The sequence below is a fragment of the Chiloscyllium plagiosum genome, chromosome 10 (assembly GCF_004010195.1).
Source record: "Chiloscyllium plagiosum isolate BGI_BamShark_2017 chromosome 10, ASM401019v2, whole genome shotgun sequence".
Classification (NCBI taxonomy): Eukaryota; Metazoa; Chordata; class Chondrichthyes; order Orectolobiformes; family Hemiscylliidae; genus Chiloscyllium; species Chiloscyllium plagiosum.
The window spans coordinates 82,168,690-82,194,814 of NC_057719.1; the positions used below are offsets into that span (position 1 = coordinate 82,168,690).

Sequence of the window (26,125 nt, forward strand, 5' to 3'; positions counted from 1 at the left end):
AATATTTATCCTCAATGGACATCAGTACAATTGATGATAAATACTAGAAATACTGAGCTGAGGAGAAAAACGCAAAGATAACCATTCAGGTTAATGACCTATTGTCAGAAAACCTGTTTTTCCGTAGTTTAGATTTGATCATCGGCACATTGCTGTTTCTGACCTTGGTGTATGTAAATTTACTGCTACTTTTTTTACATCGCATCCAATTAAATGCAATATAATTATTGACATAAAGTGCTTTGGGATATACTGAGGTTATGAAAGACGGTATGTAAATGTAATTATTTTGTTTTCATGCTTACTCGCTCCTTCTTCTGTTATGTGACAAATTCAAAGGATCAGGTTTCTTTTTGGAGTTCTTTTGTAATGGCGAGTGTATTTGTGAAGACATCAGACAGGGATGTACTTAGACTCGACAAAAATGGCCCTGGGCCTCATTTGTCAAGTTTTGTTCAGGCTTAAATTTGTTTGGGAATATCGGAACACTGTCACATTTTTTAGAGACATGAGCTCTGTGCTTATTCATTTTTAAATCATAAAATGAGATTATTGCTAACACAGATCCAGCCTGTGATGATTTGTCAACCACATTGTGACCTCTGGAATAAATGAATAGAAAATTGCTTCTGTGCAGACTTAACATTTTTATTGTGAAAGTTTCTCAATTCGGAATGACAGTTTTCTAGTTTGTGTGGTCTACATACCCTGATGTAAGATGGTCTCTGCTAGGGGATGTGGGCGAGGTTCACTAGCCTCATTAAATCACAGTCCCTGAATATGAATTCATATGATGCAGGGTAAGCTAATGAAATACAGATCAGTTCCATAAATGGAGAGTTTGAGGGTTCCTGCTTTGACGGGAAGGTCGTTAGCCATGTTTCCCAGCATGTAACATACAACTCTTCATATGTAACTTGTATGTCCTAGTGTGAGAAATACTATTCTACTCCGATACCTTTACCCATATGTCTTAAGATGCAAAAATGTCCTAGTCTGAAGGATTACTTTCAAATTGTGAGGATAATGATACAATATCAGTAAAGAGGAATCCTGGGTTTATTTGCTTATATGGATGATGAGGGCAATCCTCTATAACTGCTTGTATTTATGTAGTGCTTTAAATATAATACACCAACTCTGAGCTTTGCAAGTGCATTTATAATGCAGCATTTGACACCAAGCCACTAAAGTGAGAAATGAGTGTAGATGATCAAAAATGCAATTGAAAAGGTTGGCTTTGTGCTTTTTAAAGAAGGGAAGTAGAGAGATGGAGAAGTACAGTGAAGAGCTGCAGTTTTGTAGACTTGACAGAAATACTCTTGACCAATATAACTCTCAGATATTTACTTTATTTCAGGAAAGCCAACATTAGTTGTCAATCCCTAATTGCCTTTAAACTGAGTGCTTGTTAGGCTGCTTCAAAGGGCAGTTGAGAATAAACCACACTGCTGTCTGTCTGGAGTTACATGTGTACCAGATGAGTTAAGGATGGCAGATTGCCTTCCCTAATAGCATTAGTCAAATTAAATTCCTCCAGTACCATAGTGAACTTTGAACACGTCCACAGAGCTTTCATCGAGACTTCTGGATTGCTAGTCCAGTAGTATTAGCACTGTGCCACCCACAGCTGAAATAGAGGTTGTGAACCTGTAACCAGTGCATATTTGAAGAGCTGAGTTGACAGTATTGGCAAAGAAGAGTATTGATTAACACGAAAAAAAAAGTTTCTAAAGCATATCTGTGTCAATCTAGTAAGGAAACCGAATGACGAAGGGTCAGGTGGGCTAGAGGCATTAGCAATCTTTTTATCTCTTCTGGGTACTGTTCATTGTTTGGTTAGACGATCTGTCATGCAATTACCTGAACTGCACATTAAAGGCTCAATGTTTTCTGGAATGGATTTTAAATGCAGCATTACCAATTTGAACTGAAACCTTGACACTGCACATGAAGGTGGTTTTGTGGGCTGCTACTGAAATTTGATCAATATCTGTCAAGGTGATTGAGTGTAACATGGTGTCAACAACTGGTGATTGGTGATATTTATTGCTGTCACAATGCTGCCCAATTTCTTCTTGTTTGGAAAGCTTTTCCTGCATTGATACATCCAATTTGGATGACTGACCAGCATAATGCATACAGCTAAAACTTTTTAAGACAGCTTGAAGATGTATTATAAAATGCCATAATGAGTTATACACTTTAGTGTGGGAAATGATTTTGTTTAGATTAGATTTTAGATTAGGTTCCCTACTGCATAGAAATAGGCCCTTCGGCCCAACAAGTCCACATTTATCCTCCGGAGAGCAACCCACCCAGACCTTTTTCCCCCTATATTTACCCCTGATTAATGTATCTAACACTATGGACAATTTAGCATGGCCAATTCACCTAACCTGCACATCTTTGGATTGTGGGAGGAAACCGGAGCACCTGGAGGAAACCCACGCAGACACTGGCAGAATGGGCAAACTCCACACATAGTTGCCTGAGGCTGGAATCGAACCTGGGTCTCTGCACTGTGAGGCAGCATTGCTAACCACTGAGCCACAAGAAAAATTTCGTAGTTTCTGTCAAGAAATGGCTTGTTCTGCTGTATTGCTTTTGTCAAATCTGGGACAACCCAAAGTGACTTACAGTTTGACTATGCTTCAGTAGCACTTCACAATGTTAATGTAGGAAGCCCTGGAGCCAATTTATCCATTGAAAGCAGTGGGTTTTTAAAAAAAAAAAATTTGTCCTTCAGTAAGAGATAAATATTGGTCAGGGTTTTGTGAAGGGCTACTCTGCTATGCAAGAGGACAGCGCTGAAAATGTGTTGCTGGAACAGCGCAGCAGGTCAGGCAGCATCCAGGGAACAGGAGAATCGACGTTTCGGACATAAGCCCTTCTGATTCCTGAAGAAGGGCTTATGCCCGAAACGTCGATTCTCCTGTTCCCTGGATGCTGCTTGACCTGCTGCGCTGTTCCAGCAACGCATTTTCAGCTCTGATCTCCAGCATCTGCAGACCTCACTTTCTCCTATGCAAGAGGACAATCTGAGTTCCAGCATAGTTTGTCAACCAGCAGATGGCACCTGTAACAGTGGAGCACTCCTTCACCACAGTCAGGATTGAGTTTAAGGTCGAGAATGAGACTCAAACCTTCAGAAAAAACCTAAGTTGTGCCACTGACTTAAAGTCCAATTTTAAATATTAGACATTTTGATCATGTTTTGAAAAGGGGTCAAGGCAATAGGTGATACCTCTGTGTTCCTTGAACAACAAATAGTTGCGTGAAAGTTACATTTTTAGCTCCAGTGTTGCAGTTTCTTGAAACTGAACAATATAAGCAAGGCATTTAACTCTTCTTTCTGATCTGGAAGTTAATATTTTGTACTGACTGACTTTGAAGTTATGGTTACTAAGATTCCACATTATATTTGAGCAGTTATTTTAAATATGAACTAGGTTTACATTTCATTTCTTAACCATTTTCTAGAAAAGTCAACTGAGGAGCTGAATCTTCCTTAAATGGAAAAAGACTGCAGAAAGCTACAGAACAGCAAGGGGGAGTTGCATTTTTGATAAGGGATAGCATTACAACTGTACTGAGGGAGGATATTCCCAGAAATACATCCAGGGATGTTATTTGGGTCGAACTGAGAAATAAGAAAGGGTTGATCGCCTTATTGGAATTGTATTGCAGACCCCCTAATAGTTAGAGGGAAATTGAGAAACAAATTTGTTAGGCAATCTCAGTTATCTGTAAGAATAATAGGGTGGTTGTGGTAGGAGATTTTAACTTTCCAAACATAGACTGGGACTGCTATAGTGTTATGAGTTTACATGGAGAGGAATTTAAGCGTGTACTACAAAGGGTATGGAGGGATATGGGCCGGCTGTTGGCAGGTGGGACTAGATTGGGTTGGGATATCTGGTCAGCGTGGATGGGTTGGACCAGCGGGTCTGTTTCTGTGCTGTACATCTCTTATGACTCTATTTGGGAGTCCTCACCTGTGAATCTTAAGAAAACTAGCGTCCAAGTTCAGTGATTGGGGGAAAGCGCATCGAATGTTGGCTTTTATTCTAAAGGGAATGGCGTATAAAAGGAGGGAGGGTTTACTAAAACTATACAAGGCACTAGTTAGACCATAGCTGGCATGTTGTGAAGTGTTTTTGGGCCCTTATCTAAGGGAAAATATACTGGCATTGGAGACAGTCCAGAGAAGGTTCACTCAGCTGATACTGAATTCGGAAGGACTGTTTTTATGGGGAGAGCTTAAGTAGATTAGGCCTGTGCTTACTGGAATATCAGTAAATGAAAAGTGCCCTTTTTGAATCCTACAAGATTTTTAAGGGACTTGATGCAGAAAAGTGGTTTTCCCTGTGGAGAGTCTAGAACCAGAGGATATGACCTTTGAGCAGAGAGTCACCCTGGTTAGATGGGCTGAATCCAAAACTTCTCCTATGTTTTATAATCTTATGGCTACCTACAAGAACTATCAAAATGATACCCATAGTTAATTAATATAAAACTAAAATGTAAGCCCATGGAGTCAAGGATGCAGATAAAGGCTTCTGTCTATAAATTGGGACAGACAAGTGACCAAACAGAAGATTTAAAAATAAGGAATGTGAAGTGTCAACTTTAACATAGTTAAAAGGGCAACTGATACTCCAATGTCAGATGCCTAGATTCACGTGAGATTTTATACTAAAGTTCCGCATGGCCTTCGGACGAATGTACTACCCAGTGAACAGAAGAGCTCTCACTAGTATTGTCATCAATATTTATCCCTCCACTCTCAAGCTTTGCAATCTGGAGAATGGTTGAACTGTTTAACTGTTAAGTTGACCTGTTCTTTTGATAACTCCATTGCTGTGGAAGCTCCCTGTGAAATTTAGCAGTGGCTGAGAGGTCAACAATTTGAAAATGTTAGCATCCAGATCTGAAACTGATCATTGTTTATGGAACCTTGCTGTGTAATTTAGCTGTTGCACTTCTTGCACTCGAACAATTTACACTCGAAGTATTTGATTGGCTGTGAACTGCTTTAGTATCACCAGATTTTGTGAAAGCATCTTTTGTATAATTGCATGCTCGTTCGTTCTTAGTAGTGTATTTTATTGGGAAAAGGGGTGGGTGTCACACCAAGGAAGGAGTGATGTGGGTGTTAAGTACAGTATTCACTAAATAGAACAGAATCAGCATAGCTTTAGAGGCCTGAGAAAATTGCAGTGATTACTTTCAATTGTCTAGGCTGTGAAGTAATTAAAAAAACTAATTGAGTTTTGTTCAATATGACCTTGATAGAACTATGTTGTGAGTATACGCCAAGTTGTCAGCCCTGTGTACTGCAATGTGGAAACCTGTACTGCATTCTGGTCACTGTTTGAGAATAGAGTACAGCAATAGAAGGGATCATAACTGTGAATAAAGATAGCATCTTCATCTCTACAGTGCTGAATGATGTCTGTTTAAAAAGTAACCTTCTGTAAAATATCAAGAATATATGAAATAGGTTTGGGGCTTCTGTTTAACTCCCAAAATAGATTACTATTAGAATAAGCTACTTTCAATTAAGTGATAAAGCAGATCATTTAAAAATGCAATGAAGCATTGGGGTTTTGGAGGAATGACTCTTCTGGAGCGTATTTATAGCTGCATGCATGGCCTTCAGTTGTTGCTGTAAGTATAGGGAAGATCATGGGGAGGACACAATGATTCAGAATTGGTGATTAAAAGCATTTTGTTTGAAATGGTGTCTTTTTCGGTTGCATGCTCTGCAGAGTATTGGAAGGTTGTGATCAAGTTATACTTCAGAATTTGAGCATGAGCAGCAGTTCAGGGCAGTTGTTTAAGTGGAAGCTTCATTGTGTATTCATTTGAAGTTAAAAGTTCTTGTGAAAAATGCACCTTTTATTTAATACAACTTCAGGATGTTTCAAAGCTCTTTACAGCCAGTAAGGTACTTTTGAAGTAATAACCTCTGTATTGTTAGGAACAGGGCAGCTAATTTGTGTGCAGCAAGCTCCCACACAAAGGAATATGAAGATGACCAGTCAAATTCTTTAAATGATGTTGGTTGAAAGATGAATACTTGGGGGAAACTTGCTTGATTGTCTTCATATCTTACCATGGAATATTTCATTGGAAGGCTGGTGAGGCTCCATTTAATATTGCAATGAGAAAATATCTCCTTCAAGAGACAGCACCTCCAATAGTGCAACATGCCCTCAGTCCTACACTGGAAAATGAATCTAGATTTTATGTTCACTTCTCTGGAATTGGATTGAATCCACAACTTTCTACTTCAAGCATCATCAAATGAGACCAGAGACTTCAAACAAAGCCTATTTCTTTCCATTCATGCTATCACTAAATAAATTAATGGATGAATATCAGTGCTTTGCAGTGAAAGTTGCTGCAAATGTGTAAGTTTTCAAATCTAAATAAGATTTGGTATTTAGTTTGACATGCCCATAATAATGATCCAAAACTGGACAGAAATGAGGATGCAGGGAGGCTTTAAGGTGATTTAGACCAGTTGAATGAGTGGGCAAATACTTAACAGATGTCAGTGAAATGTGGATAAATGTCTTGTCGTTCATTTTGGCGTAAAAATAGAAAGGGAGAGTATTATTTCAGTGATGATAAATTGAGAAGTGTGGATACTGAAAGGGATCTTGGGTGTCTTTTGCTCTTGTTCTATCTGGAAATGCTATATTTCACAGCCACATTCCTTTTCCCACCACCAGTAAATAACCTATGGCAATTTTCACCCATTACCACTACCATTTTATCAGCTGTGTTTCTAATTGTTCATTTTGATGCGTAGAGCCTGTTGTGAGATGAGTGTCTAGGTACTCCAGTCAATGAAATGCAGGCAGGTGCATCAAACAGTCGACCTTCATTGTAAAAAGTTTTGAGTTCAGAAATAGGAATGTTTTAGTGCAGTTATATAGGGCCTTGGTGAAACTGCACCTGGAGTATTGTGTGCAGTTTTGGTATCCCTGCCTAAGAAAGGATATATTGGCATAGAGGCAGCACATTGCAGGTTCATGAGGCTGAGACCAGAGATCACAACACTGTCCGAGGGGGAGAGATTGATTTGACTGGACCTGTATTCAATGAAGTTTAGAAGGATAAGAGGGCATCTGATTGCAATATATAAAATTCTAACAGGACTGAACAAACTAGATGCTGGGAGGATGATTTCCCTGGTTGGGGAGTGTAGAATCAAGGCCCACAAATCTGGAAACAGGGTAGATCCTTTGTGACTGATTCTTCACTCCAGAGATAGTGGAATTATCTATCTCAAAAGTTAGATAGATAATTGACACTGAATATACTCAAGCAAGAGAGATGTGTTTTTAAATTTTAAAGGCATTTAAGAAGCATGGGAAAAAGGTGGGAATATGATATTGAGAAAGGGAATCAGCCATGGTTATTTTTAATGGCAGAGCATACTTGAAGCGTTGAATGGCCTGTTCCTGGATCTATTTTCAATAATGTACAGAACACAATGATTCAGTGTTGGGACATGGATACTTCTGCAGGATATTATGATACAAATGGGCTATAGCTAAATTTTGGACTAGAATTTTTCAGAACCTTTTTGTGTTCTTGTTCCCAATACCCTTTTAATAATGTGTTCTTTCAGATTCGCTTTTTCAAAAGAAAACTGCTTCAACAATTGGAAAGAATTCAAAATCCTTTCGTAAGGAGAGGTTTTCTTTTTGACCATGCAGTCCCAACCTCCAAACACTAGTTCTGTATTTCAGTTTTTGCTACCTTGCTGTCACTATGCAATGCAAACAATCCCTTCATCTAGTTAGGAACTCCAGTGTTGAAGTTCCACTCTAGAGGCATTTAATTCAGACCAGCAATATTGCTTTGTACTACCACTGCAGGATCACTGCACTGAGGTGCTGCCTTTGGATTGTTAAACTTGTTTTGTCTACCTGCAGGTGAGATTTGAATAGCTGCTGTCATCTGCATGTAATCTTCAATCAAGTTCACAAAACTATTAACTGGTTGTTATCTGCATTGCTGTTTTGGAGAGTGTCTTGCCACTTTTTTTTTTTAACATTGGAGTAGTCATTCTCCAAAATTATTTAGTTTATTGTGATGTGCTTTATGACTTCCTGTGGTCATGAAAGAAACATTTACATTTCTTGTATGCTTCCATCGCATGCAGTGGTCAGAGAACTGTTCTTTTCAGCGTGCGAGTATATGAAACTAGTTGAATGAAATTCATAATATTAGATGTTATGATATTATAATAGCCTAATTCTAACCTAACCTAGATTGTTCTTACATGTGAAAAGAGGAAGGCTGATGTGACAGATGATCTGTTATTATACCTTTGTTATGGGATTTGCACTAAGTCAGTGTGTCAGTTCATTGGGCTATATTTTCCAGGCAGTTCCCTGCAGATGATCACTCTGCCCTTTCTTTATGAAAGAAGTTAAAAACCTCAACACCAGGTTATAGTCCAACAGGTTTATTTGAAAGCACTACCTTTCGGAGCTTCATCAGGTGGCTATGGAGTATAAGATGATGAAGGAGCAGCGCTCAGAAAGCTAGCGCTTCCAAATAAGCCTGTTGGACTATAACCTGGTGTTGTGTGATTTTTAACTTGGTGTCCACCCCAGTCCAACACTGGCTCCTCCATTTCATGAAAGAAGGAAGCTCCACATTTGAGAAGATTCTACTTAGGATTCCCTCAGAAATGCAGAACCATAATTGCATTTTGACAGTACTTGTATAGGGTACAACTGTCAGAGGAAAGCAAACTACGCCTTTTTTTTGGTTTTCAACTTCTGTTGGATTTAATGGCCACATTTGTATATGGTCAGGGAATCATAATGGCACAGTCCCTTTCCTTCATTATATTCTGTTGCCTTTGAGTACTACTGAATTCCTTTTAAAATGATTGACTGTCCCCACTTTCACACCCCTGTAGGCGGCGAACTCTAGGTTATTGCCACTCCTATACGTGTAATATATATACACGTGTGCTCATTGTCATGTGTGCATGCACACTGTCCCCATGTCTTTATACCATTAGCTAATAGAAGCCACTTTTGGTTCATAAATCTCAAATAGCTACCATACAAACTCCGGTAAATTCAGAAAGTCAAATAGGTCTGTATTTCAAAAGGCAGGTAATATAAAAATAGGAAAGTTTTTTTCCTAAAATTAGAAAGGCACAATTCAGATCATAGTTGAAACATTATGAGCAGTTATAGTCCCTTTAATTGGTTGTATTGCCAATCCAGGTAATTCCCATTAATATACCTTTGGTTCAGAAAGCAACCATTCACCACAGCTGTTTTCTGTCATTAGCTGAGTTTCTGAATTAGTAGTTTAGCAGTAATACCACTAGGCCATTACTTCCCCTATCAGTTTTTATACTTTAAACTCCAGTGGCTGAGCAGGTCATGCTTACAATGTTTCCTCCCAAAATAAACCTTTCACCCTAGAAATCAGACAAGTGAACCTGCTCTGAATTTAATTAAGGAGACCAGCACTGCACTCAGGACTCCTAATGTGGTTGAACTTGGGCCCTTTACTAGTGAAGAAATACTGCCATAGGTTTATATTTGATTCCCTTTGCAACAAATGTCAACGTTTCATTTATCGTCCTAATTAATTTCTACACCTGCAGACTAAGTTTTGCTATATGTACCGAGACACCCAAATTTTCCCCTCCACACTGAATCATCTCCAGAAAGGCAACCCATTTTATTAGTTTTATGGGGAATTGTTAATGGGGGCGGGGATTGAAGATCAACTTTCAGTTCAAAGAAAGGAACAGTTTCACTACCATGGTGGCAGACCTGAACATCATGCGTGATTTCAGTTAATCAGACAGCTCAGTTCTCACCATATGAAAATGAACGTCCTCCAATTAAGTATTTGTACTCTATATTGCTCCCTATCCTTTTCCATAGGTAACCTAAACCTTCTGATTCAACGATCATTGTTCCCTAAACTTCCCCATATTGACACTTGATCAATTTGGCAAATCCCTGCCCAGAACCCAGAGTCAGGTAGGAGAAAGTGAGGACTGCAAATGCTGGAATACCAGAGTTGAAAAATGTGGTGCTGGAAAAACACAGCAGGCCAGGCATTCCTGAAGAAGGGCTTATGCCCAAAACGTCGATTCTCCTGCTCCTTGGATGCTGCCTGGCCTGCTATGTTTTTCCAGCACCACATTTTTCAACTCCAGAACCCAGAGTCAGCAAAGCTTACTGCTTTGACTTTGGAAACATCAAGACAATACTCCTGAACATATCTCAAGAACTCTTCCCCTTCTTTGTTTTTTCAAAACATTATGCACACAGTGCTGCGGTCATCATTGATTATCTATGCAGGCATTATTCATTTCTGTGCATTGCCAATTTTGGTTATTAACTGCAGAGATTCAAGACTTGGCCCATATCCTAACTTGCACCACGTCCTGTTCATCTGTCACCCTTGTGCCTGCTGACATGCATTGGGACCATTTGTTGAAATCATCAATGGCCCTGTCACCTAATTGTCTCTAAACTTTTAACTTCTTGAGCACCCCTGATTTTCTTGCGCCATTGACAATTGTGCCTTTTGTTTGTCTTGATCCAAAGCTCTAGAATTATCTTGTTAAACCTCTTCACATCTTTCTTCTCTTGTCTTTCTTTAAGATTTCCTTAAAACTTAGCTCTTTGACCAAGCCTTTTAGTTTGACTGTCCCCCTGTCCTAATATCTCCCTAAACCGTTCAGTATTGAATGTTGTTAATACTGTTGTGGTGCTAATGGAGATGTTTTGCTACTGCACTGTAAATTCAAGTTATTGTTCATCTTGACTCTGATTTTGAAAAAGAGGTGGTGAAAGCTGCTGTTCTCTTGTGAACCACCCTGATTTGAGCAACAATGAAGCATAGATGCAATGAAGGTTTAGTGTTGTGCTCTATTGCTGTCTTCCCCTGTGCTCCAAGTAAGAATCTGGATCTCTGGAGAACCTCATTGTGTAAACCTTATTGCTGGATTTGCATATTGACAATTTAATTTGGTCATTGTCAAGTTCTGAATACAGCTAATTGGTTTTCTGATTCAGTTTTGGATAAATAAAAATGACTGCTACAGAATGTGGCACTGCTGTTCAGCTGTCTGATTTATTCAGGATAAGAGTTAATTGAGACATTTGCTTAGTGGTACAGCATTATTTATTTAATCAGCAAAATAAAGGTTACTTGTGAGACTTAATGCAATTGCTGTTTCAACAGGTAATATGTATTTCCTGTATAACTATAGAGTTTATGGTGTCAATAATGATGTGGGTTGACAATTTACGAATACAAGATGACACTATTTAGCTCAGCTTCTGTACTGGTGGTTATGCTTCATACAAACTACCTTTTTGTCTCACCTCCTTGATCGCATTGCTTTCTTCTTCAAAAGCTTGTCTACTTTACCTCACTTCCTTCTTTTGGGAGTGAATTCCCTATTCTTCTCATTGATCTCTGGATAAATTTAACTTTAATTTTGTGTTTGTATAACTAACTAAATTTTAATTATTGCTTTTTATTTGGCTTTCATCTGCCATCTTTGTGGCCATCTTTTCAAAACCTTTTACTGTCATCAAGATCTCAGCCCTCGGCTTTTGTAGGAGGAAAAAAATCCTAGCCTGTGAAATAATTCTTGGTATAACTGCTGGATTCTGCTATCTTTCTAAGATCATTTTTATATCCTCTTCAGTACCTTTACATCATCATTAAGTATAGAAAGGGAACTGTTTGCACTGTTCAAGTAGTTTCTAACTAGTCTGCTATACAAGTTGAACATGACTTAGTCTTACTCAGTTCTATCCTTCTAGAAATGAACACAGTTATTTTCTTATCTTTGTTCATTCTTTTTAGTCAACTTGTTTCACTACTTTTTATGATCTGTGTATTTATATTGCTGATCCCTTTGTTCCTTTAATCCATGCAGACATGTTTCTTTTCAGAGAAATATTCTTGCTCTTTAGCTTTTTATTCTTGGTAAAATGTGTGCTATATTCAAATACTTTGGCTTTTTGTAATGTTGAGAGATATAAATTGAAGGCAGAATTTGGGATGAACTTCTTTACTCTGTGTTTGGAATGTAATATTTCTAGATAGAGTAATTCAAGGAAATTGCAAGGATGTATTTAAGAGTAAGCTAGATTAACGTTTGTTCATTGGCTGTCATTTGCAGATGAGGATGACTCTCCCTCAGGCTGAGTTTTTCGGTGGCTGTACGGACAGATGTGGCTTCTGGAGGCTCTTTACCCTTGGGGCAGAATGTGGTCATGGGAAGAGGTGGATGGGGTGTTGTTGTGGCAATGTGCTTGTTATGCTGTTTTCGTCTGGCTTCTGCTTTTTCCTGACATCAAGTCTTGAGGTGCTCTATGCCTTACCAAGTGGTAGTCCTCCATTTTGGACGTGTCTTGGCCAGTGATTCCCAGTTGTCTGTGGGGATGCTGCACTTCACCAGTGAGGCCTTAAGGGTATCACTGAAGCACTTACCTGCCATTTTGGAACTTGGAGTAGAGCACTTAATTGGAGAGTTGCACGTCAGTCATGTGCATTATGTGCCTAGCCTATCACAGCCGATCAAGGGTAATCAGTGCCTTGATGTTGGCCTGGTTTTGATGTGTCTTTCTTCTCAGCAAATTTGCAGGATCTTGTGTATGCAGGTTGTTGGTACTGTTATCGGTGCCTTGAGGTATCTGCCACAGACATTCCACATATCAGAGCCGTAAAGGAGGCTATGAATCACTACAGCTTTGTCAACCATGAGTTTGGTGTCGGATCTGATGTTGTTGTTCTTGGACACCTTTACCCTAAGGCAGCCAAAGTCTGCGCTAGCACACTGGAGGTGGTAATAAATCTCTTCAGCAATAGTTGCTTTGGCTAACAGGACACACTCGAGGTATTGGAAGTGGTCAATGTTCTGATTTCTCCCTGTGGACCTTGATGATCAGGAATTCATTCCACAATACCAGGCCAGATTGGTGGAGGACCTTCATGTTGTGGATGCTCATTGTGAGACCCAGGCTGTCATTTGCCTCTGTAAAGGTGCTGACGATGGTCTGGAGTACATCTGAGATTACACATATGCAAACATCATCTGCATTCTGCAGCTCAATGACGCAGACACTGATTGGGTGACATTTTGGTTTTGATTTGAAGACCATGTAGGTTGAATAATTTCTTGCTGGTTTTGTAAGTTATCTCCACTCTATTGTGGAGCTTGTCAGTGGTGAGGTGAGGCATTGCAGCGAGGTAGGTAGAGAAGTGTTGGATGATGACATCGCCTGAACAGGGAATGGGTCAGTGGTGGAGCCATTTGTCGTTACCATTACTTTCATGTTGTTAGATGGTGATAAACTTCATGGTGCACCCAAAGCAGAGAGGGATGCTGCAAAATGCTCTTAAATTAACATGTGAAAGTAAAACACATGGGATTGGGGGCAGTGTACAGTGGAAACTCGATTATCCGAATGAGGTGGGCGGGCACTATTTCGTTCGGATAATCGATTATTTGGAAAATTGATTTAATGCCTTTCCTCTGGGGCTCGGAGTTTTAAAGTCTGCTCTCTGTTCAGGAGACTAGCAGCACCACACAGTGTGTGAGACACTACCTCCAGTCCAACCTCTCCCCTTGCCACCTAGCATAAAGCATGTGAGTCCCTGCCCCCAACACAGCCCCTCACCCCCTATCTGGGGCACCCGGACTGCACACCAACAACAAGACTGCTGCTACCTTTTGTGGTGTAAGTCTCCGAAAAGCACACAGACACAGCCACACATATAACTTTTTACTGCAAATTTTTGACAGGTTCCACGTTTGCCTTGTACAGGGCAATGTTGGAGAGATTATCTGGGGATTGGAGGGTTTAGGGTACACCCCTGTGTAGAACTCCAGGAAAAGTGTGGATAGAGGACGGGAGGTCAGTCATTTGGAGATGGTGCCTGTTTAATCACTAACAAAAGACGCGATCACTGTTGGAAGCATGTCTTTGATGTAATTTTTCTATCGGGACCTCGAGATCTCCTCCTTCAGATAATCTGATTTTCGGATAATTGGTATTTGGATAATCGAGGTTCCCCTGTATTTATATGGATAGAGCACTGGTTGGTAAAGTAAAGTAGGAATAAACTGGTCATTTTCCCAGTGTTAGCAGTGACTAGGATACTACAGGACGTCTTTGATTCACAATGTTGCTGATTTAGATGAGGGAACTAAATTAAATATCTCTAAATCTGCGTAGAAGGAACTTTGAGCAGAGATGCTTCAGTGTGATTTGGTCAAGTTGAGTGAGTGGGCAAATGCTTGGCAGATGAAGTATTATGTGGATAACTCAGGGTATCCACTTTAGTAGCAAAGGCAGGAAGGCAGATTTTTATCTGAATTGTGATTTGAGTTTGCAAAGTGGGAGGTGCATCAAGACCTGGGTGTCCTTGGACACCACTCATTTGAAAGTAAGTATGCTGGTGCAGCAGTCAGTGAAGAAGATAAATGGTACGTTGATCTTCATTACAAGAGGATTCAAGTATTGCAGCAAGGATGTTTTTCTGCAATTATTCAGGGCCTTGGAATATTGTGGGTAGTTTTGCTCTCCTTATCCCTTGCTAGGGAGAGAATGCAATAAACGTTTACCAGACTGCTTTCCCAGTAATTAGAACTAATGTAGGAAGAGAAACTGAATCGGTTAGAACTTTATTCACTGGAGTTTAGAAGAATGAGGGGCGATCTCATAGAAACCTGTAAATTTGACTAGTCCAGGGTAAACATTGGTTGGCACCTGAAGAGAATTTGAAGAGCGATAAAAGGGTAGGAGAGTGGGGCTTGATGAATGGATCTTGCAGTGAGTTTGCACAAACTGATTTGTAAGATGCCCTTGTATGCCACTATTCTATCACATCACTCACTTCCTGTGATGTGATACTGACTAAATAAGCTGTGTGATGATGCTTTTATGATGTTTTTCAGAGTTAAATATTAGCATGGACAGCTGGGAGAACTCTCTTGCTCTTTCTCCAGGATATTTAAATTTTTGTCTGAAAGATTCTGGATTCTTTGACTGAAGCCTTTGGAGTGGAACTTGAACAGTCTGAATTAATTGAGAGTATTGATTTATTTCCTTGTTTTTTAGAACTTTGTTATTCTACTTAGATTATTTGCAGATTGGAGAGTATTTTTATGTGAACTTTTTCCTGTTATGGAACTCGGAATTTCACAAGATCTGAAACTGTATAGATCATCAAAATCAGACTGTTGGCCTGCTGAGATGTGCATTTTGTCACCATACAATTCTGAACTATCTCAGACTTGGTGAAACCAGCAGCAAACAAGGCCTTTAAAAACACTGATTATCTCTCTACTGGATCAGAGATGTTAGTAGAATAAGTGAATGGAAAAAATTATAGTGAATGGATTTCATTGCAGCCAAATGTGAAGCCTTTTATATTGGGCTTAAAAAGGACAGATCAAAATTGTTTTCATACGGTCAAAAATGAGAAACCTGGGGACCAGATACATGGATAATCTAAAATGTCGTCAAGTGAAGTGAATGATCAAAAAGGTTAATTGAATGCTGGTCTCCTTTATCTCGGGAATTCAAGGGGGGGGGATAAAACTAAGTTTTAGCTATACTGGATAGATCTTTGGGTTACACTTTCAATGTTGAGTGTAATTTTATTTTCCAGCCCCTGGGACATATTAATATAAAAACTGAGGATTTTTAAAACCTATAAGTATTAAGGCTTGTGAGGCAAATGTGAGTTTGTGGCATTAAGATCATTTGGTGGTCTCTTCATTTGGTGGAGAAAGTGAGGTCTGCAGATGCTGGAGATCAGAGCTGAAAATGTGTTGCTGGAGAAGCGCAGCAGGTCAGGCAGCATCCAGGGAACAGGCGAATCGACGTTTCGGGCATGAGCCCTTCTTCAAGCCCTGTTCCCTGGATGCTGCCTGACCTGCTGCGCTTCTCCAGCAACACATTTTCAGCTCTTCATTTGGTGGAACAGGCTTGAGTGACAAAATGGCCTACTCTTGATTGTACGGTGTTGCAGGATTTCCCAAATTGATAGCAGCAATGGAGGATTTTGGTTTTGTGAAGAGTCTAATGAAATTGTGATTTGATAGAAGAAAGAAGGTTCACAGATAAAATTAATCATGTTCAAAATCATGAAGGTTTTTTATAGACTGCATGAGATAAACTTTGCAGTAACAGAACCACAGTTTTGATTTTTGTTAATCTGGCATTGTTCGACATCTGCCTGCTCCTTGCTGCTTTTACCCCCAAATTCTGTCCGAGCAAATGAAATTGCTTCTAAATATTGCATAGATTTTCCAGTGGTTTTCTTGCAATCTGACTGTGATAAGCAAGTCACAGTCAATTACATTCAGTCTGTATACATTTTGTTCATAAAGCACATCCATCCTCTGCATGCAGACCTTACCAGTTCCCAGGTTGGTTTGCATGTGACATGTAAACCCCTCAGCTGGTGACTGCGCCAAGAATTAAAACTGTTCCAAGAACTGACAACAAGCCAGATGCATAATTTTAAAGTATTTTCTAATCAACCTGTACAGATATTATTATACATCTCTGGAGCAGGTGGGACTTGAATCCAGGTTCTCCTGGCTCGATACCACTGCATTATACCCCAAGAGGCCTATTAAAGGTAGAACGCAATACAGCTCATGATCAGTCGATGTGTCAATGCAGGTATTTAATAACGTCTCACAGCACTTCAGTGTATTTCCTTTCTACAAAGCATATCCAAATCTTTGCTGTTTTCTACCAATATGTTTGTAATGACTCCAGTTGATTTCTAATTGTTTTCATTGCTTATGTCTGCTTAAAAGTTCACCTGTGGCTATGGGAAGAACCTATTGAGTGTTGTGGTGGTTTGTTGGACCTCACTATATATTATTTTAAATAAATCCTAGAAGTGTCTAGTTTAGCTTAATATTTCTCAAGAGAAAGATTCTGCAGGTCTGCCTTTGGTACCGTGAAGTTAAAGCTTGCTCTTGTTTTCCCTTCCCTCCCTGCTCACTACCACCACCAGAGAGTGATATGATTTTGGTTTTCTTATTGCTTTCTAATGGAGTCTTTCTGGCCCATTGCAAGCTTAATTGCTCGATAGCTTAGCATAAAATTGACCATGAAGCTCGTGGATTGTCATAAAACTCCTGTCCCATGTAGTAATAGACTTTAAGGAAAGAACCCTGTCATCCTTACATGGTCTGAAGTATGTGACTTCAGTCCCATAGTTGTTCTGATTTACTCTTGACTGCCCTCTTAGACTGAACTAGCCATTCAGTTCAATTAAATCATTGCAACATGCCAATAGTAAGGAGGAATAAATGCAACCATTATCGGTAATACCTATATCCAGAAAATGACTTTAATAAAAAAATTGAATCACCTTCTTCAGTTTAAGTACTATAGGGATTGTGACAGTGTGTTGAGTTTAAGAAGATTCGGGAAGGTGTGTGTAAATTTTTCTAAGAGTAATTATTTTTAATAGGTCACATTTTCATGTTCCATCAGAATATATCCTGCAGTCAACTGCTCCTGACTGCTTTAATGAGGTTTAGATCTCCTGTGGCTTTCCTGATGCTCAGAACTTTGCACATTCTGGTAATGGCAGGAGGAAAGTTGCTTTTGATCAAGGTTGTGGAGGCAAACCTGATTGCGTTATCTTCTCATGATGTATGGTAAAAACACTGTGCAGGGAAACAGTATTTTATCGAATCGCTACAGTTTGGAAACAGGCAATTGGGCCCAACAAGTCCACACCGACCCTCCGAAGACTGTCCCACCCAGACCCATTCCCCTACCTTTATTACTCTACATTGCCCCTTACACAGTCCTGAACAATTTAGCATGGCCATTTCACCTACACATCTCTGGATTGTGGGAGGAAACCGGAGGACCTAGAGGAAATCTACGCAGACACTGGGAGAATGTTCAAACTCCACACAGACAGTCACCCGAGGCTGGAATCAAAACTGGGTCCCTGGTGCTGTGAGGCAGCAGTGCTAACCACTGAGTCACAGTGCCGCCTTAGATCATTTTGAGGGCAATGGTTCAGGTGGGGTAGTGTGTGATGTATTTCACAGGCAATAATAGGCATGAGGTGTTGTTGATGCTCTCCATTGCTGGTAGCTGCACTTGACTTTATGAACATTATTTGAGTATATTTTAAAAAAGCAACTCATCGTTACCAGTGACAGCCATGAGGGAGCCATTTTAAGAATTCATTAGCCTGATTCCCTCTTTACTTGGGAGAATGCCTGGCCTAATCATTTGAACTCCAATAATGGAGCAAATACTTTTAGGGGAAGGGATGCAAACCTTAGAATTGTGTGAGAAGGCCATCGCATTGAATTCTTGGTGGAACGTCATAAATTTGGGGAAATAACACAACCTATCTATTTTGCATTGCTGTTGTTTGGGATGGTGCTATATTTGATTTTTAAAAATGCGTCTTGTCAAGTGAGTAAAGCTTCCATTTTGCTTTTGTTTTTACAGGTGCAATTATGAAATGTCCTGCCTCTTGATATCGTATGACATGAACTGCACTGATTGTAACATAACCAGGTTAAACAGCACAACTATGGGTAAGATGATGCTGGGACACAATGGTGTCAGAGGCAGCAGGGACTATGAAGAAAGAGTGGCTGATGCTGAGAGCAAACAGGAGTACCATCCCAAGCACCGCAAGATGTACCCGCTCCGGAAGCGCATGCATGTGCAGCCAGGCAATTACTCTTCCCCAGGGGTTGTTCAGCAGCTAGAAGAAACACCAGTTGATGGGGTGAGCTCTGCACAGGCTATTGTTGAGCAATGGGATTATCAGGGCGACCAGGACCCACTTCAAGGGGAGACACTCCAGGCAGAGAGGAATGAAGACACTGGCAAAGAGAATGCCAAGATGGATTCTGTGGCCTCACATACTGCTGAGTCACGCCCACGAAGGCTGGCCAGTCTGAATGCTGAGGCAGTTAACAATCTGCTGCTGGAGCGCGAAGACTGCCCGTCATCCAATAGACGGTGCCGAAAAGGTCCCAGTTGTGGCATGGAATGCACTGAAAACCGGGGAGACTGTAGGACTGGCTACCCGGCGAAAAGACGGATAGGTAGTTCAAGTGGTTCATTCGATGGTGATGTTTTCACCTGTGCAGGGAGTGAGCCAACACCTGCCATGGGTGATTGGGAGAGTGGGCTTGCTGAGCTATCAGGCAAGAAGCGCATGGCCAGTCTCAACGCTGCTGCATTCCTCAAGTTGAGCAACACCAGGGATGTTTCAGCTGGGCGGCGCAGCCGTACAGATGGAGAGAACAAACCAGGCAAGGTAATGGGTGGGACACGACCAACCTGCTCGCACCCGCTGGCTGGGCGCCGCTGTCCGCGAGCCAAAAGGAAGGACTTCAGGAGTGATACTGCAGCCAAACTTGGCCCTGGCACTGACTCAGGGGATAGTGAAGGACAGCACAAAGAGGAGTCAGCCAACGTAGGGCAGCATTCTATATTGCCTGTTAATGCAGATGTTCCCTACCCTTATGTGGACAAGACCAATGGATATTTCCATCGGTTATCAATGCTTATGGGAAGCCAAGCCATGATTCGGCCCAAGTACCAGGCTCTGGAGGAGAACAGTGCTTCTGGTGCTGAATTTACACAGCCAGTGGCTCCATTTCAATCGCACACTTCATTAACATTGGACAACTTTGCATCTGATCCGGACCACTATGAATTTCTGCCTCCTGAAGTCTGCCTTGATTCTCCAGTGGATGACCTCTATCTACACTACGATCGAAGTGACCTGGTGCCCATTGGCTGCAGCTCTACACATGGCTGTCCCATGTGCTCAGCTGCTTTCTCCTGCTGCACGCCACCTGATGATGAAGGAAACCTGCTCATTTCGCAGAGTGCTTCGCCGTCGGGTATGCTGTATTCGCATGCTCCTTGTGTGGCCAGCCTTTGCGTGGGGAATACAACAACTGTGCACTGTGTGGGCATGAATGGCTATGATCTTTGCAGAGTGCTCCATCCATCCTTAAATAGGGATGTGGTCAGGCGGACTTCAATTTCTGACCAGACAAGTTGTCTCCACGAGCTGGGGGCAAAAGCAGGTAAGTGGGTAAGAATGTAGATAAGACTAGCCTTCAATAATGACTGAGTTTAATATAAGGCACACTAAAACTAGGGCCCTAAACATGAGAGAGTTTATGGATAAAACAGTATAAAATTGAGAGGCTACATGGCCAGTGAATAGTGAGAACTTAAAAACTTGTTATCCAATGAGTAATGGAGGAGAATTGTCTGGGTATGTTCAAGGGGAAGCTAGGTAAGAACTGTAAAACAGTTTGAGCATGAGATCATTGGATCTGTTGTGTTACTACTGACACTCTGCAAGAACAACTCCTGCCAGTCCCAGTGTGTCCCATCATTTCTCTGTGGCCCTATGTGCAATTAATAAAATTTAAATTACGCCATTCCTTTTTTGAAAGTCATAATTTAATCTACGTAGTGCACATTTGGCTGTCTGCTTTAGATCCTAATAACGTGCTCCATGTTTAAAAGAGAACTTCCCTGATGTTTTAAGCTGTTGCTGGATTTTTTTGTGGGTGTGGTCATGAGGATGAGAAGGTGAGGAAGTTTGAGCGAAGTCTAAGTACTGCTATTGGCTGGTTGATCTGAGTGGCCTGTTTCTGTACTGCAAGTTTTATTTAATTCTGGAGAAGCATCTTGTACAGTGGCGTCCTCAGAGTCTGGGATTGGAAGGAAACCATAAAGGTATAGTGGTGCAGTGATGGAGTATCACTTCATGTGCTCAGTTCCCTGCTACAAGCAAGCATCCTGTACCAGGGAGAAGGGGTAACTTAATGAAATGTGGAAAAGAACATATTTTGTGCAACTATAGTTCATTAGGCTGACCGGGTGATGGAAATATTTGTTTGAATTGTTCACTGCTTAAAGCAGTAGTAGACATTACATGGGACCTTTTAGTCATTTTTCCTGCTTCTGCCCCACTCTGGCCTCCTGTCCATTCCTTGGAACAAGACTTAAGGAAGCAGCAAGCATGAGGGAGAAGGCGAGTGGGCAATAAGTAGACAGAATGAATAATTTACTAGAACACTTTAGCTGTATGATTGCTGTACTGCTACAGTTAATCCTGAATTTAATCCCTGTTTTACGTGTCAAAAGAGCATTTCAAAGAAATAACTCTCAATGAATCTGTAAGTATCTTAAATTCTGCTGGCAGCTGATTCAAAAAATTTTCTAATATCACATTGGTCCCCTCAATTATTTTAGTGAGCATCACCGTGTTAAAGAAAAGATTTGTATATGTCGCACCTTTGGCAACCTATTATCAGAAGATGCTTTATGGTCAAATGCTTTTGAATTATAGTCACTGTTGTGATTATAAGGAATATGGCAGCCAATATATGCACAGCAACTCCTACAAGTAGCAATGTGATAAATAACATAATAACCTGTTTAAATGATGGCTCATTCAGTGCTTATTGTTGGCTAGGACACTGGGGTGAAACTTAATTTTATATAGACTGCTGTTAATCAACTTGAACCATGATATCTTGGGTAAGTGGGATCTCAATTTTATACCTCATCTGAAAGGCAGTACCTCTGTCAGTTCAGGACTTCATGAGCTTTGCAACAGCATGTTAAACTAGATTTTGTGCTCTGCCTCTGGGGTGGGGCTCAAACACAATATTTGGACTCTTGGTAAAAGCCACTGAGTCATAGCTGGTATAAAATACCGATTGTCTGTAAAACTAGGGCAATACTAATTGTGTTATACATGTCTGCAGTTAATTTATTTTGACCATTGGTTTCAAAATTATTTGGAGTACAATGCTAATATATTGCATAATATATTGTAATAGATTATGGAAGTTTATGGTAATGGATCAGTGTATATGATTAGCACTAAAGATGATAATGACTTGGAAATAAATCTATGAAAATGTGAAGTAAGGTTCTACATGTATTCTGACAGCATCCACCTCCATCTCTCCACCAGCCCTCACTCGTGCTTTAGGTTGCTTATCTGTCACTGAGATGAGCCTCCATTTCCTCAGCTGCTTTGAAGACTAAATGCATTGTATTTGTGTTTCCATTATCCTCGCAATCAATGACTTCTCAAGGTCCTAACCACTGTCTCGAACTGAACCTGACAATTAGTCATTCTTCATCCCTGTACTCACTCACATGGTATTGGCACTCGGTCAACTAATGCATTGAATTTTAAAATTGTCATGCTGGTGTTCAGACCACTTCGCGATATTGTTCCTCCCTATCTGTAGCCTCTTCCAGTCCTACAAACCGCAAAGAAATCTGCATTAGCCAACTATTACCTGTGCTGTGGAATTCCCTTCCTAATCGTGCCTGTCTTTCTGCCATTTCTGCTTTTAAGATCTTGTTCTAAGACAACTATGATCAAACTTTGTGATCTGTCCTTATATTTCCTTCAGTTCATTGTCAATTTTTCTGTGACCAAGCATCCCATATTAAAGGCACTATATAATTGCTAATTGTGTTATCAGCCTCAACTTGAAAATTACTGAGAAAAATAATTTTGTATCCCTTTTGAGATTTTCATGCTCAACAATTGATGTTTGGTTGAAAGTCCAAGGACTGCATGGTGGTAACTAATATTTTTGAGTAAAATTACAGGAACTGAGTGTCCTCTAATGATATGTTGTACTTAGCTGCACATATTACTGTTTTTAACTTGATCTGATTTATATGTTACTGAAGTATTACCAATATTGTTTGTGGGCAATAAAAGCGGAGGTCATCTTTTGAAGCCGTAGCTGGTTTTAACCATGTTGAGGAATGAAAAGGGTATATATTGCAATTTGCTGCTGTGACTTTGCAGCACTTCTGAGGACTAAAGGTACACCAGTACAGCAAGTTAGCAGGGAGGATACTCTTGGGTCACACTTTCACATTGGATATGACTCATTATGCTTTGTTGTTCCTGCTTTGTATGTTTCCATCCCTGTTTCTCTCCCTTTGTTTAAATCGGCTAACCAAATTAGGCAAAGTATGTGAACTATTGAAGAAAGGTCTTAATTTACTCATAAGCTTAATTGAGGCAACAGATGAGCAGCCATTCACGGTGAGTGTAATGAATACCCATTGATCTAATATTCTAAACACACTGCTTGGCTGGATTTACCCCCGATCAAGGAGGTAATCCCCAGCTATATTACTAGCAGGCATTGCATAACACCTGAGAAACACTAACATAAATGTTTTATTTTAAATTGCAGCATGAATTTACTTCTAAGATTTCCTTACATTTTTTTTCCTGTTCAGTTGTGTGGACATCTGTTTTTGGCTGGTCTATGTTAATTGCCCATCTACAGTTATTTTTGAAGATTATGGTGAGTTTCCTTCTTGAATCACTTCAGTCTACAAGCTATAGGCTGACCCACCGTGCTGTTGGGATGGAATTCCAGGATTTGACCCAGTGACAATCAAGAAGCAGTAATATATTTCCAAGTAAGGATAGTGAGTGACTTCATGGTTTAGGAAGGTGCTATCTCAGGATCTTTGAATTTCCACATGCATCTTCTAGATAGTACACACTGCTGCTACTGAACATTGGTGGTGGAGGGAGAGGATGCTTGTGAATGTAGTGCTAATCAAGCAGGTTGCTTTGTAGTGGATGGTGTGAAACGTCTTGACTGTTGGAGCTGCAACCATCCAAGCAAGTGAGGAGTATTCCATCATACTCCTGACTTGTGCCTTTTGTAGATTGTGGGCGGACTTTGGGCAGTCAGGAGGTGACTTTGCAGTATTGCTATCCTCTGACCTGCTATTGTGGACTCTGTTTATGTGGCGAGTCCAGTGAGCTTCTAGTCAATGTAAACACCCAGGAAGTTGATAATGGGGGATTTGGTGATAGTAACACCATTGACTGTTGAGGGTTGATTGTCATTGCCTGTCATTTGTATGGTGTGAATGTTACTTGCTGCTCTTCAGCCCAAGGCATGGGCATTGTCTGAACTTTCTGCATTCAAGCATGGACTGTTTCAGTATCTAAGGAATCGTGCATGGTACTGAACTTTGAGGAATCATCAGAAAACCTTTTGATGGAGGGAAGGTCATTTGAAGCAGCTGAAAATGATTGGACGTAGGATACAACCCTGAGGAACTCCTGCGCTGATGTCCTGGAGCTTAGATGACTGTCCTCCCCAGTATGCTTGACCATCCTCCTATGTGCCAAGTACAAGGGCAAACAGCAGAATGTTTGCTCCCTATTTCCACTGATTCCTGTTTTGCTAGGACTCCTTGATGTCGTACCCGGTTGAATGTGGCCTGCATGTCAAGATCTGTCATTCTCACCTCCTCTGGAATTCACCGCTTTTGACCCTGTTTGAACCAAGGTTATTATGAGGTCAGGAGTTGAGTGGCCCCAGCAGGACCCAAGGTATTGCTGTGCAGGTGCTGCTTGATAGTCCTGTTGATGAGCTGAAAATGTGTTGCTGGAAAAGCGCAGCAGGTCAGGCAGCATCCAGGGAACAGGAGAATCGACGTTTCGGGCATAAGCCCTTCTTCAGGAAGTCCTGTTGATGAAACCTTCCATCAGATCACTTATAATTGAGAGTAGACCGATGGGGCAGTCATTGGTCGGTAATTCATTGGATTTGTTCAGCTTCTTGTGTATACGGCATACCTGGGCAATTTTCCATATTGTTGGGAAAATGCCAGTGTTGTAGCTATACTGTAACAGGGTGGGGGAGCAGGTTAGGGGAGCAGCAAGTTCTGGAGCATAAGTCTGCAATACTATTGCTGGAATATATCTGAGCCCTTTGCGTTTGCAGTATCCAATGCCCCCAGTCATTGATCATGTGGAGTGAATTGAATTAGCTAAAGACTGGTGTCTGTGATGCTGGGGACTACTAGAGGAGGCAGAAATGGATCATCCACTTGACACTGCTGCAAATGATTCAGCCTTGCCTTTTGTGCTAGTGTATTAAGATGCTCCACTGTTTTAGGATGACTATATTTGTGGAGTCGCCTCCTCCAACCAGTTGTTTAATTGTCCACCACTATTCACGACCGAATATGGCAGGACTATAGAGCTTGGATCTGATCCATTTTTGGCATTACTTGGCTGTATCACTTGCTGCTTATGCTAATTGGCATGCAAGTAGTCCTGTATGGTAGCTTGACTAGTTTAACATCTCATCTTTGGTTTGTCTGGTGCTGCACTTGCACTCTCTATTGAATCAGGTTTGATCCCCTAGCTTGATGGGGAAGTGGTTGAATGGGAGAAATGTCAAGCAATGTAGTTTTGTGTTGAAGTTCAAATCTACTGCTGTGATTGCCTTAGTGCCTCTTGGATGCCCAGTGTTGAGTTGCTAGATCTGTTTGAAGTCTGACTCATTTAACACCGTGATAGCGCCACTGAACACAATGGAAGGTATTCTCAATGTGAAGGCATGCCTTTGGCTCCGCAAGGACTGTGCAACGGTCACTCTTACTGACAATGTCGTGGAAAGATGCTTCTACAGCTGGCGGATTGGTAAAGATGAGGTAAAGTATGTTTTTTCCCTCGTTGGTTCCCTCAACACCTGCAGACTCAGTCTAGTGGCTATATCCTTTTGTGATGGAGCTGGTTGGGTCAGAGTGCTGCTGTCAAGAGACTTTTGATGGTAGATGTTGAAATCCCCCTCACAGTATGCTTTGCACCCTTCTTCCCAGCCTCCGTGCTTCCTCCAAGTATAGCTCAACATGGAAGAGTATTGATTCATTAGGAGAAAGTGACAACTGCAGATGCTGGAGATCAGAGCTGAAAATGTGTTGCTGGAAAAGCACAGCAGGTCAGGCAGCATCCAAGGAGCAGGAGAATCGACGTTTCGGGCATGAGCCGAAGAAGGGCTTCTGCCCGAAACGTCGAATCTCCTGCTCCTTGGATGCTGCCTGACCACCTGCGCTTTTTAAGCAACACATTTTCAGTACTGATTCATTAGCCCAGGGAGGGCATTATGTGATGATCAGCAGAAAGTTTCATTGCCCATGTTTAACCTGAAGCCGTGAGACTTCATGGGGTCCAGTGTCAAAGTTGATGACTCCAA

At 40.9% G+C, this 26,125-nt stretch overlaps 1 protein-coding gene across 1 annotated transcript in view; it reads left to right on the plus strand.

The window, feature by feature from the left end:
• Positions 1 to 26,125, plus strand: part of bahd1 (bromo adjacent homology domain containing 1) — a 71,900-nt gene that overhangs the window by 15,340 nt on the left and 30,435 nt on the right. Inside the window, exon 2 of the mRNA XM_043698205.1 lies at positions 18,540 to 19,954. Within this exon, the coding sequence (XP_043554140.1) occupies positions 18,553 to 19,954 (1,402 nt within the window). The 5' untranslated portion in view covers positions 18,540 to 18,552. The remainder of the gene's footprint in view (positions 1 to 18,539; positions 19,955 to 26,125) is intronic.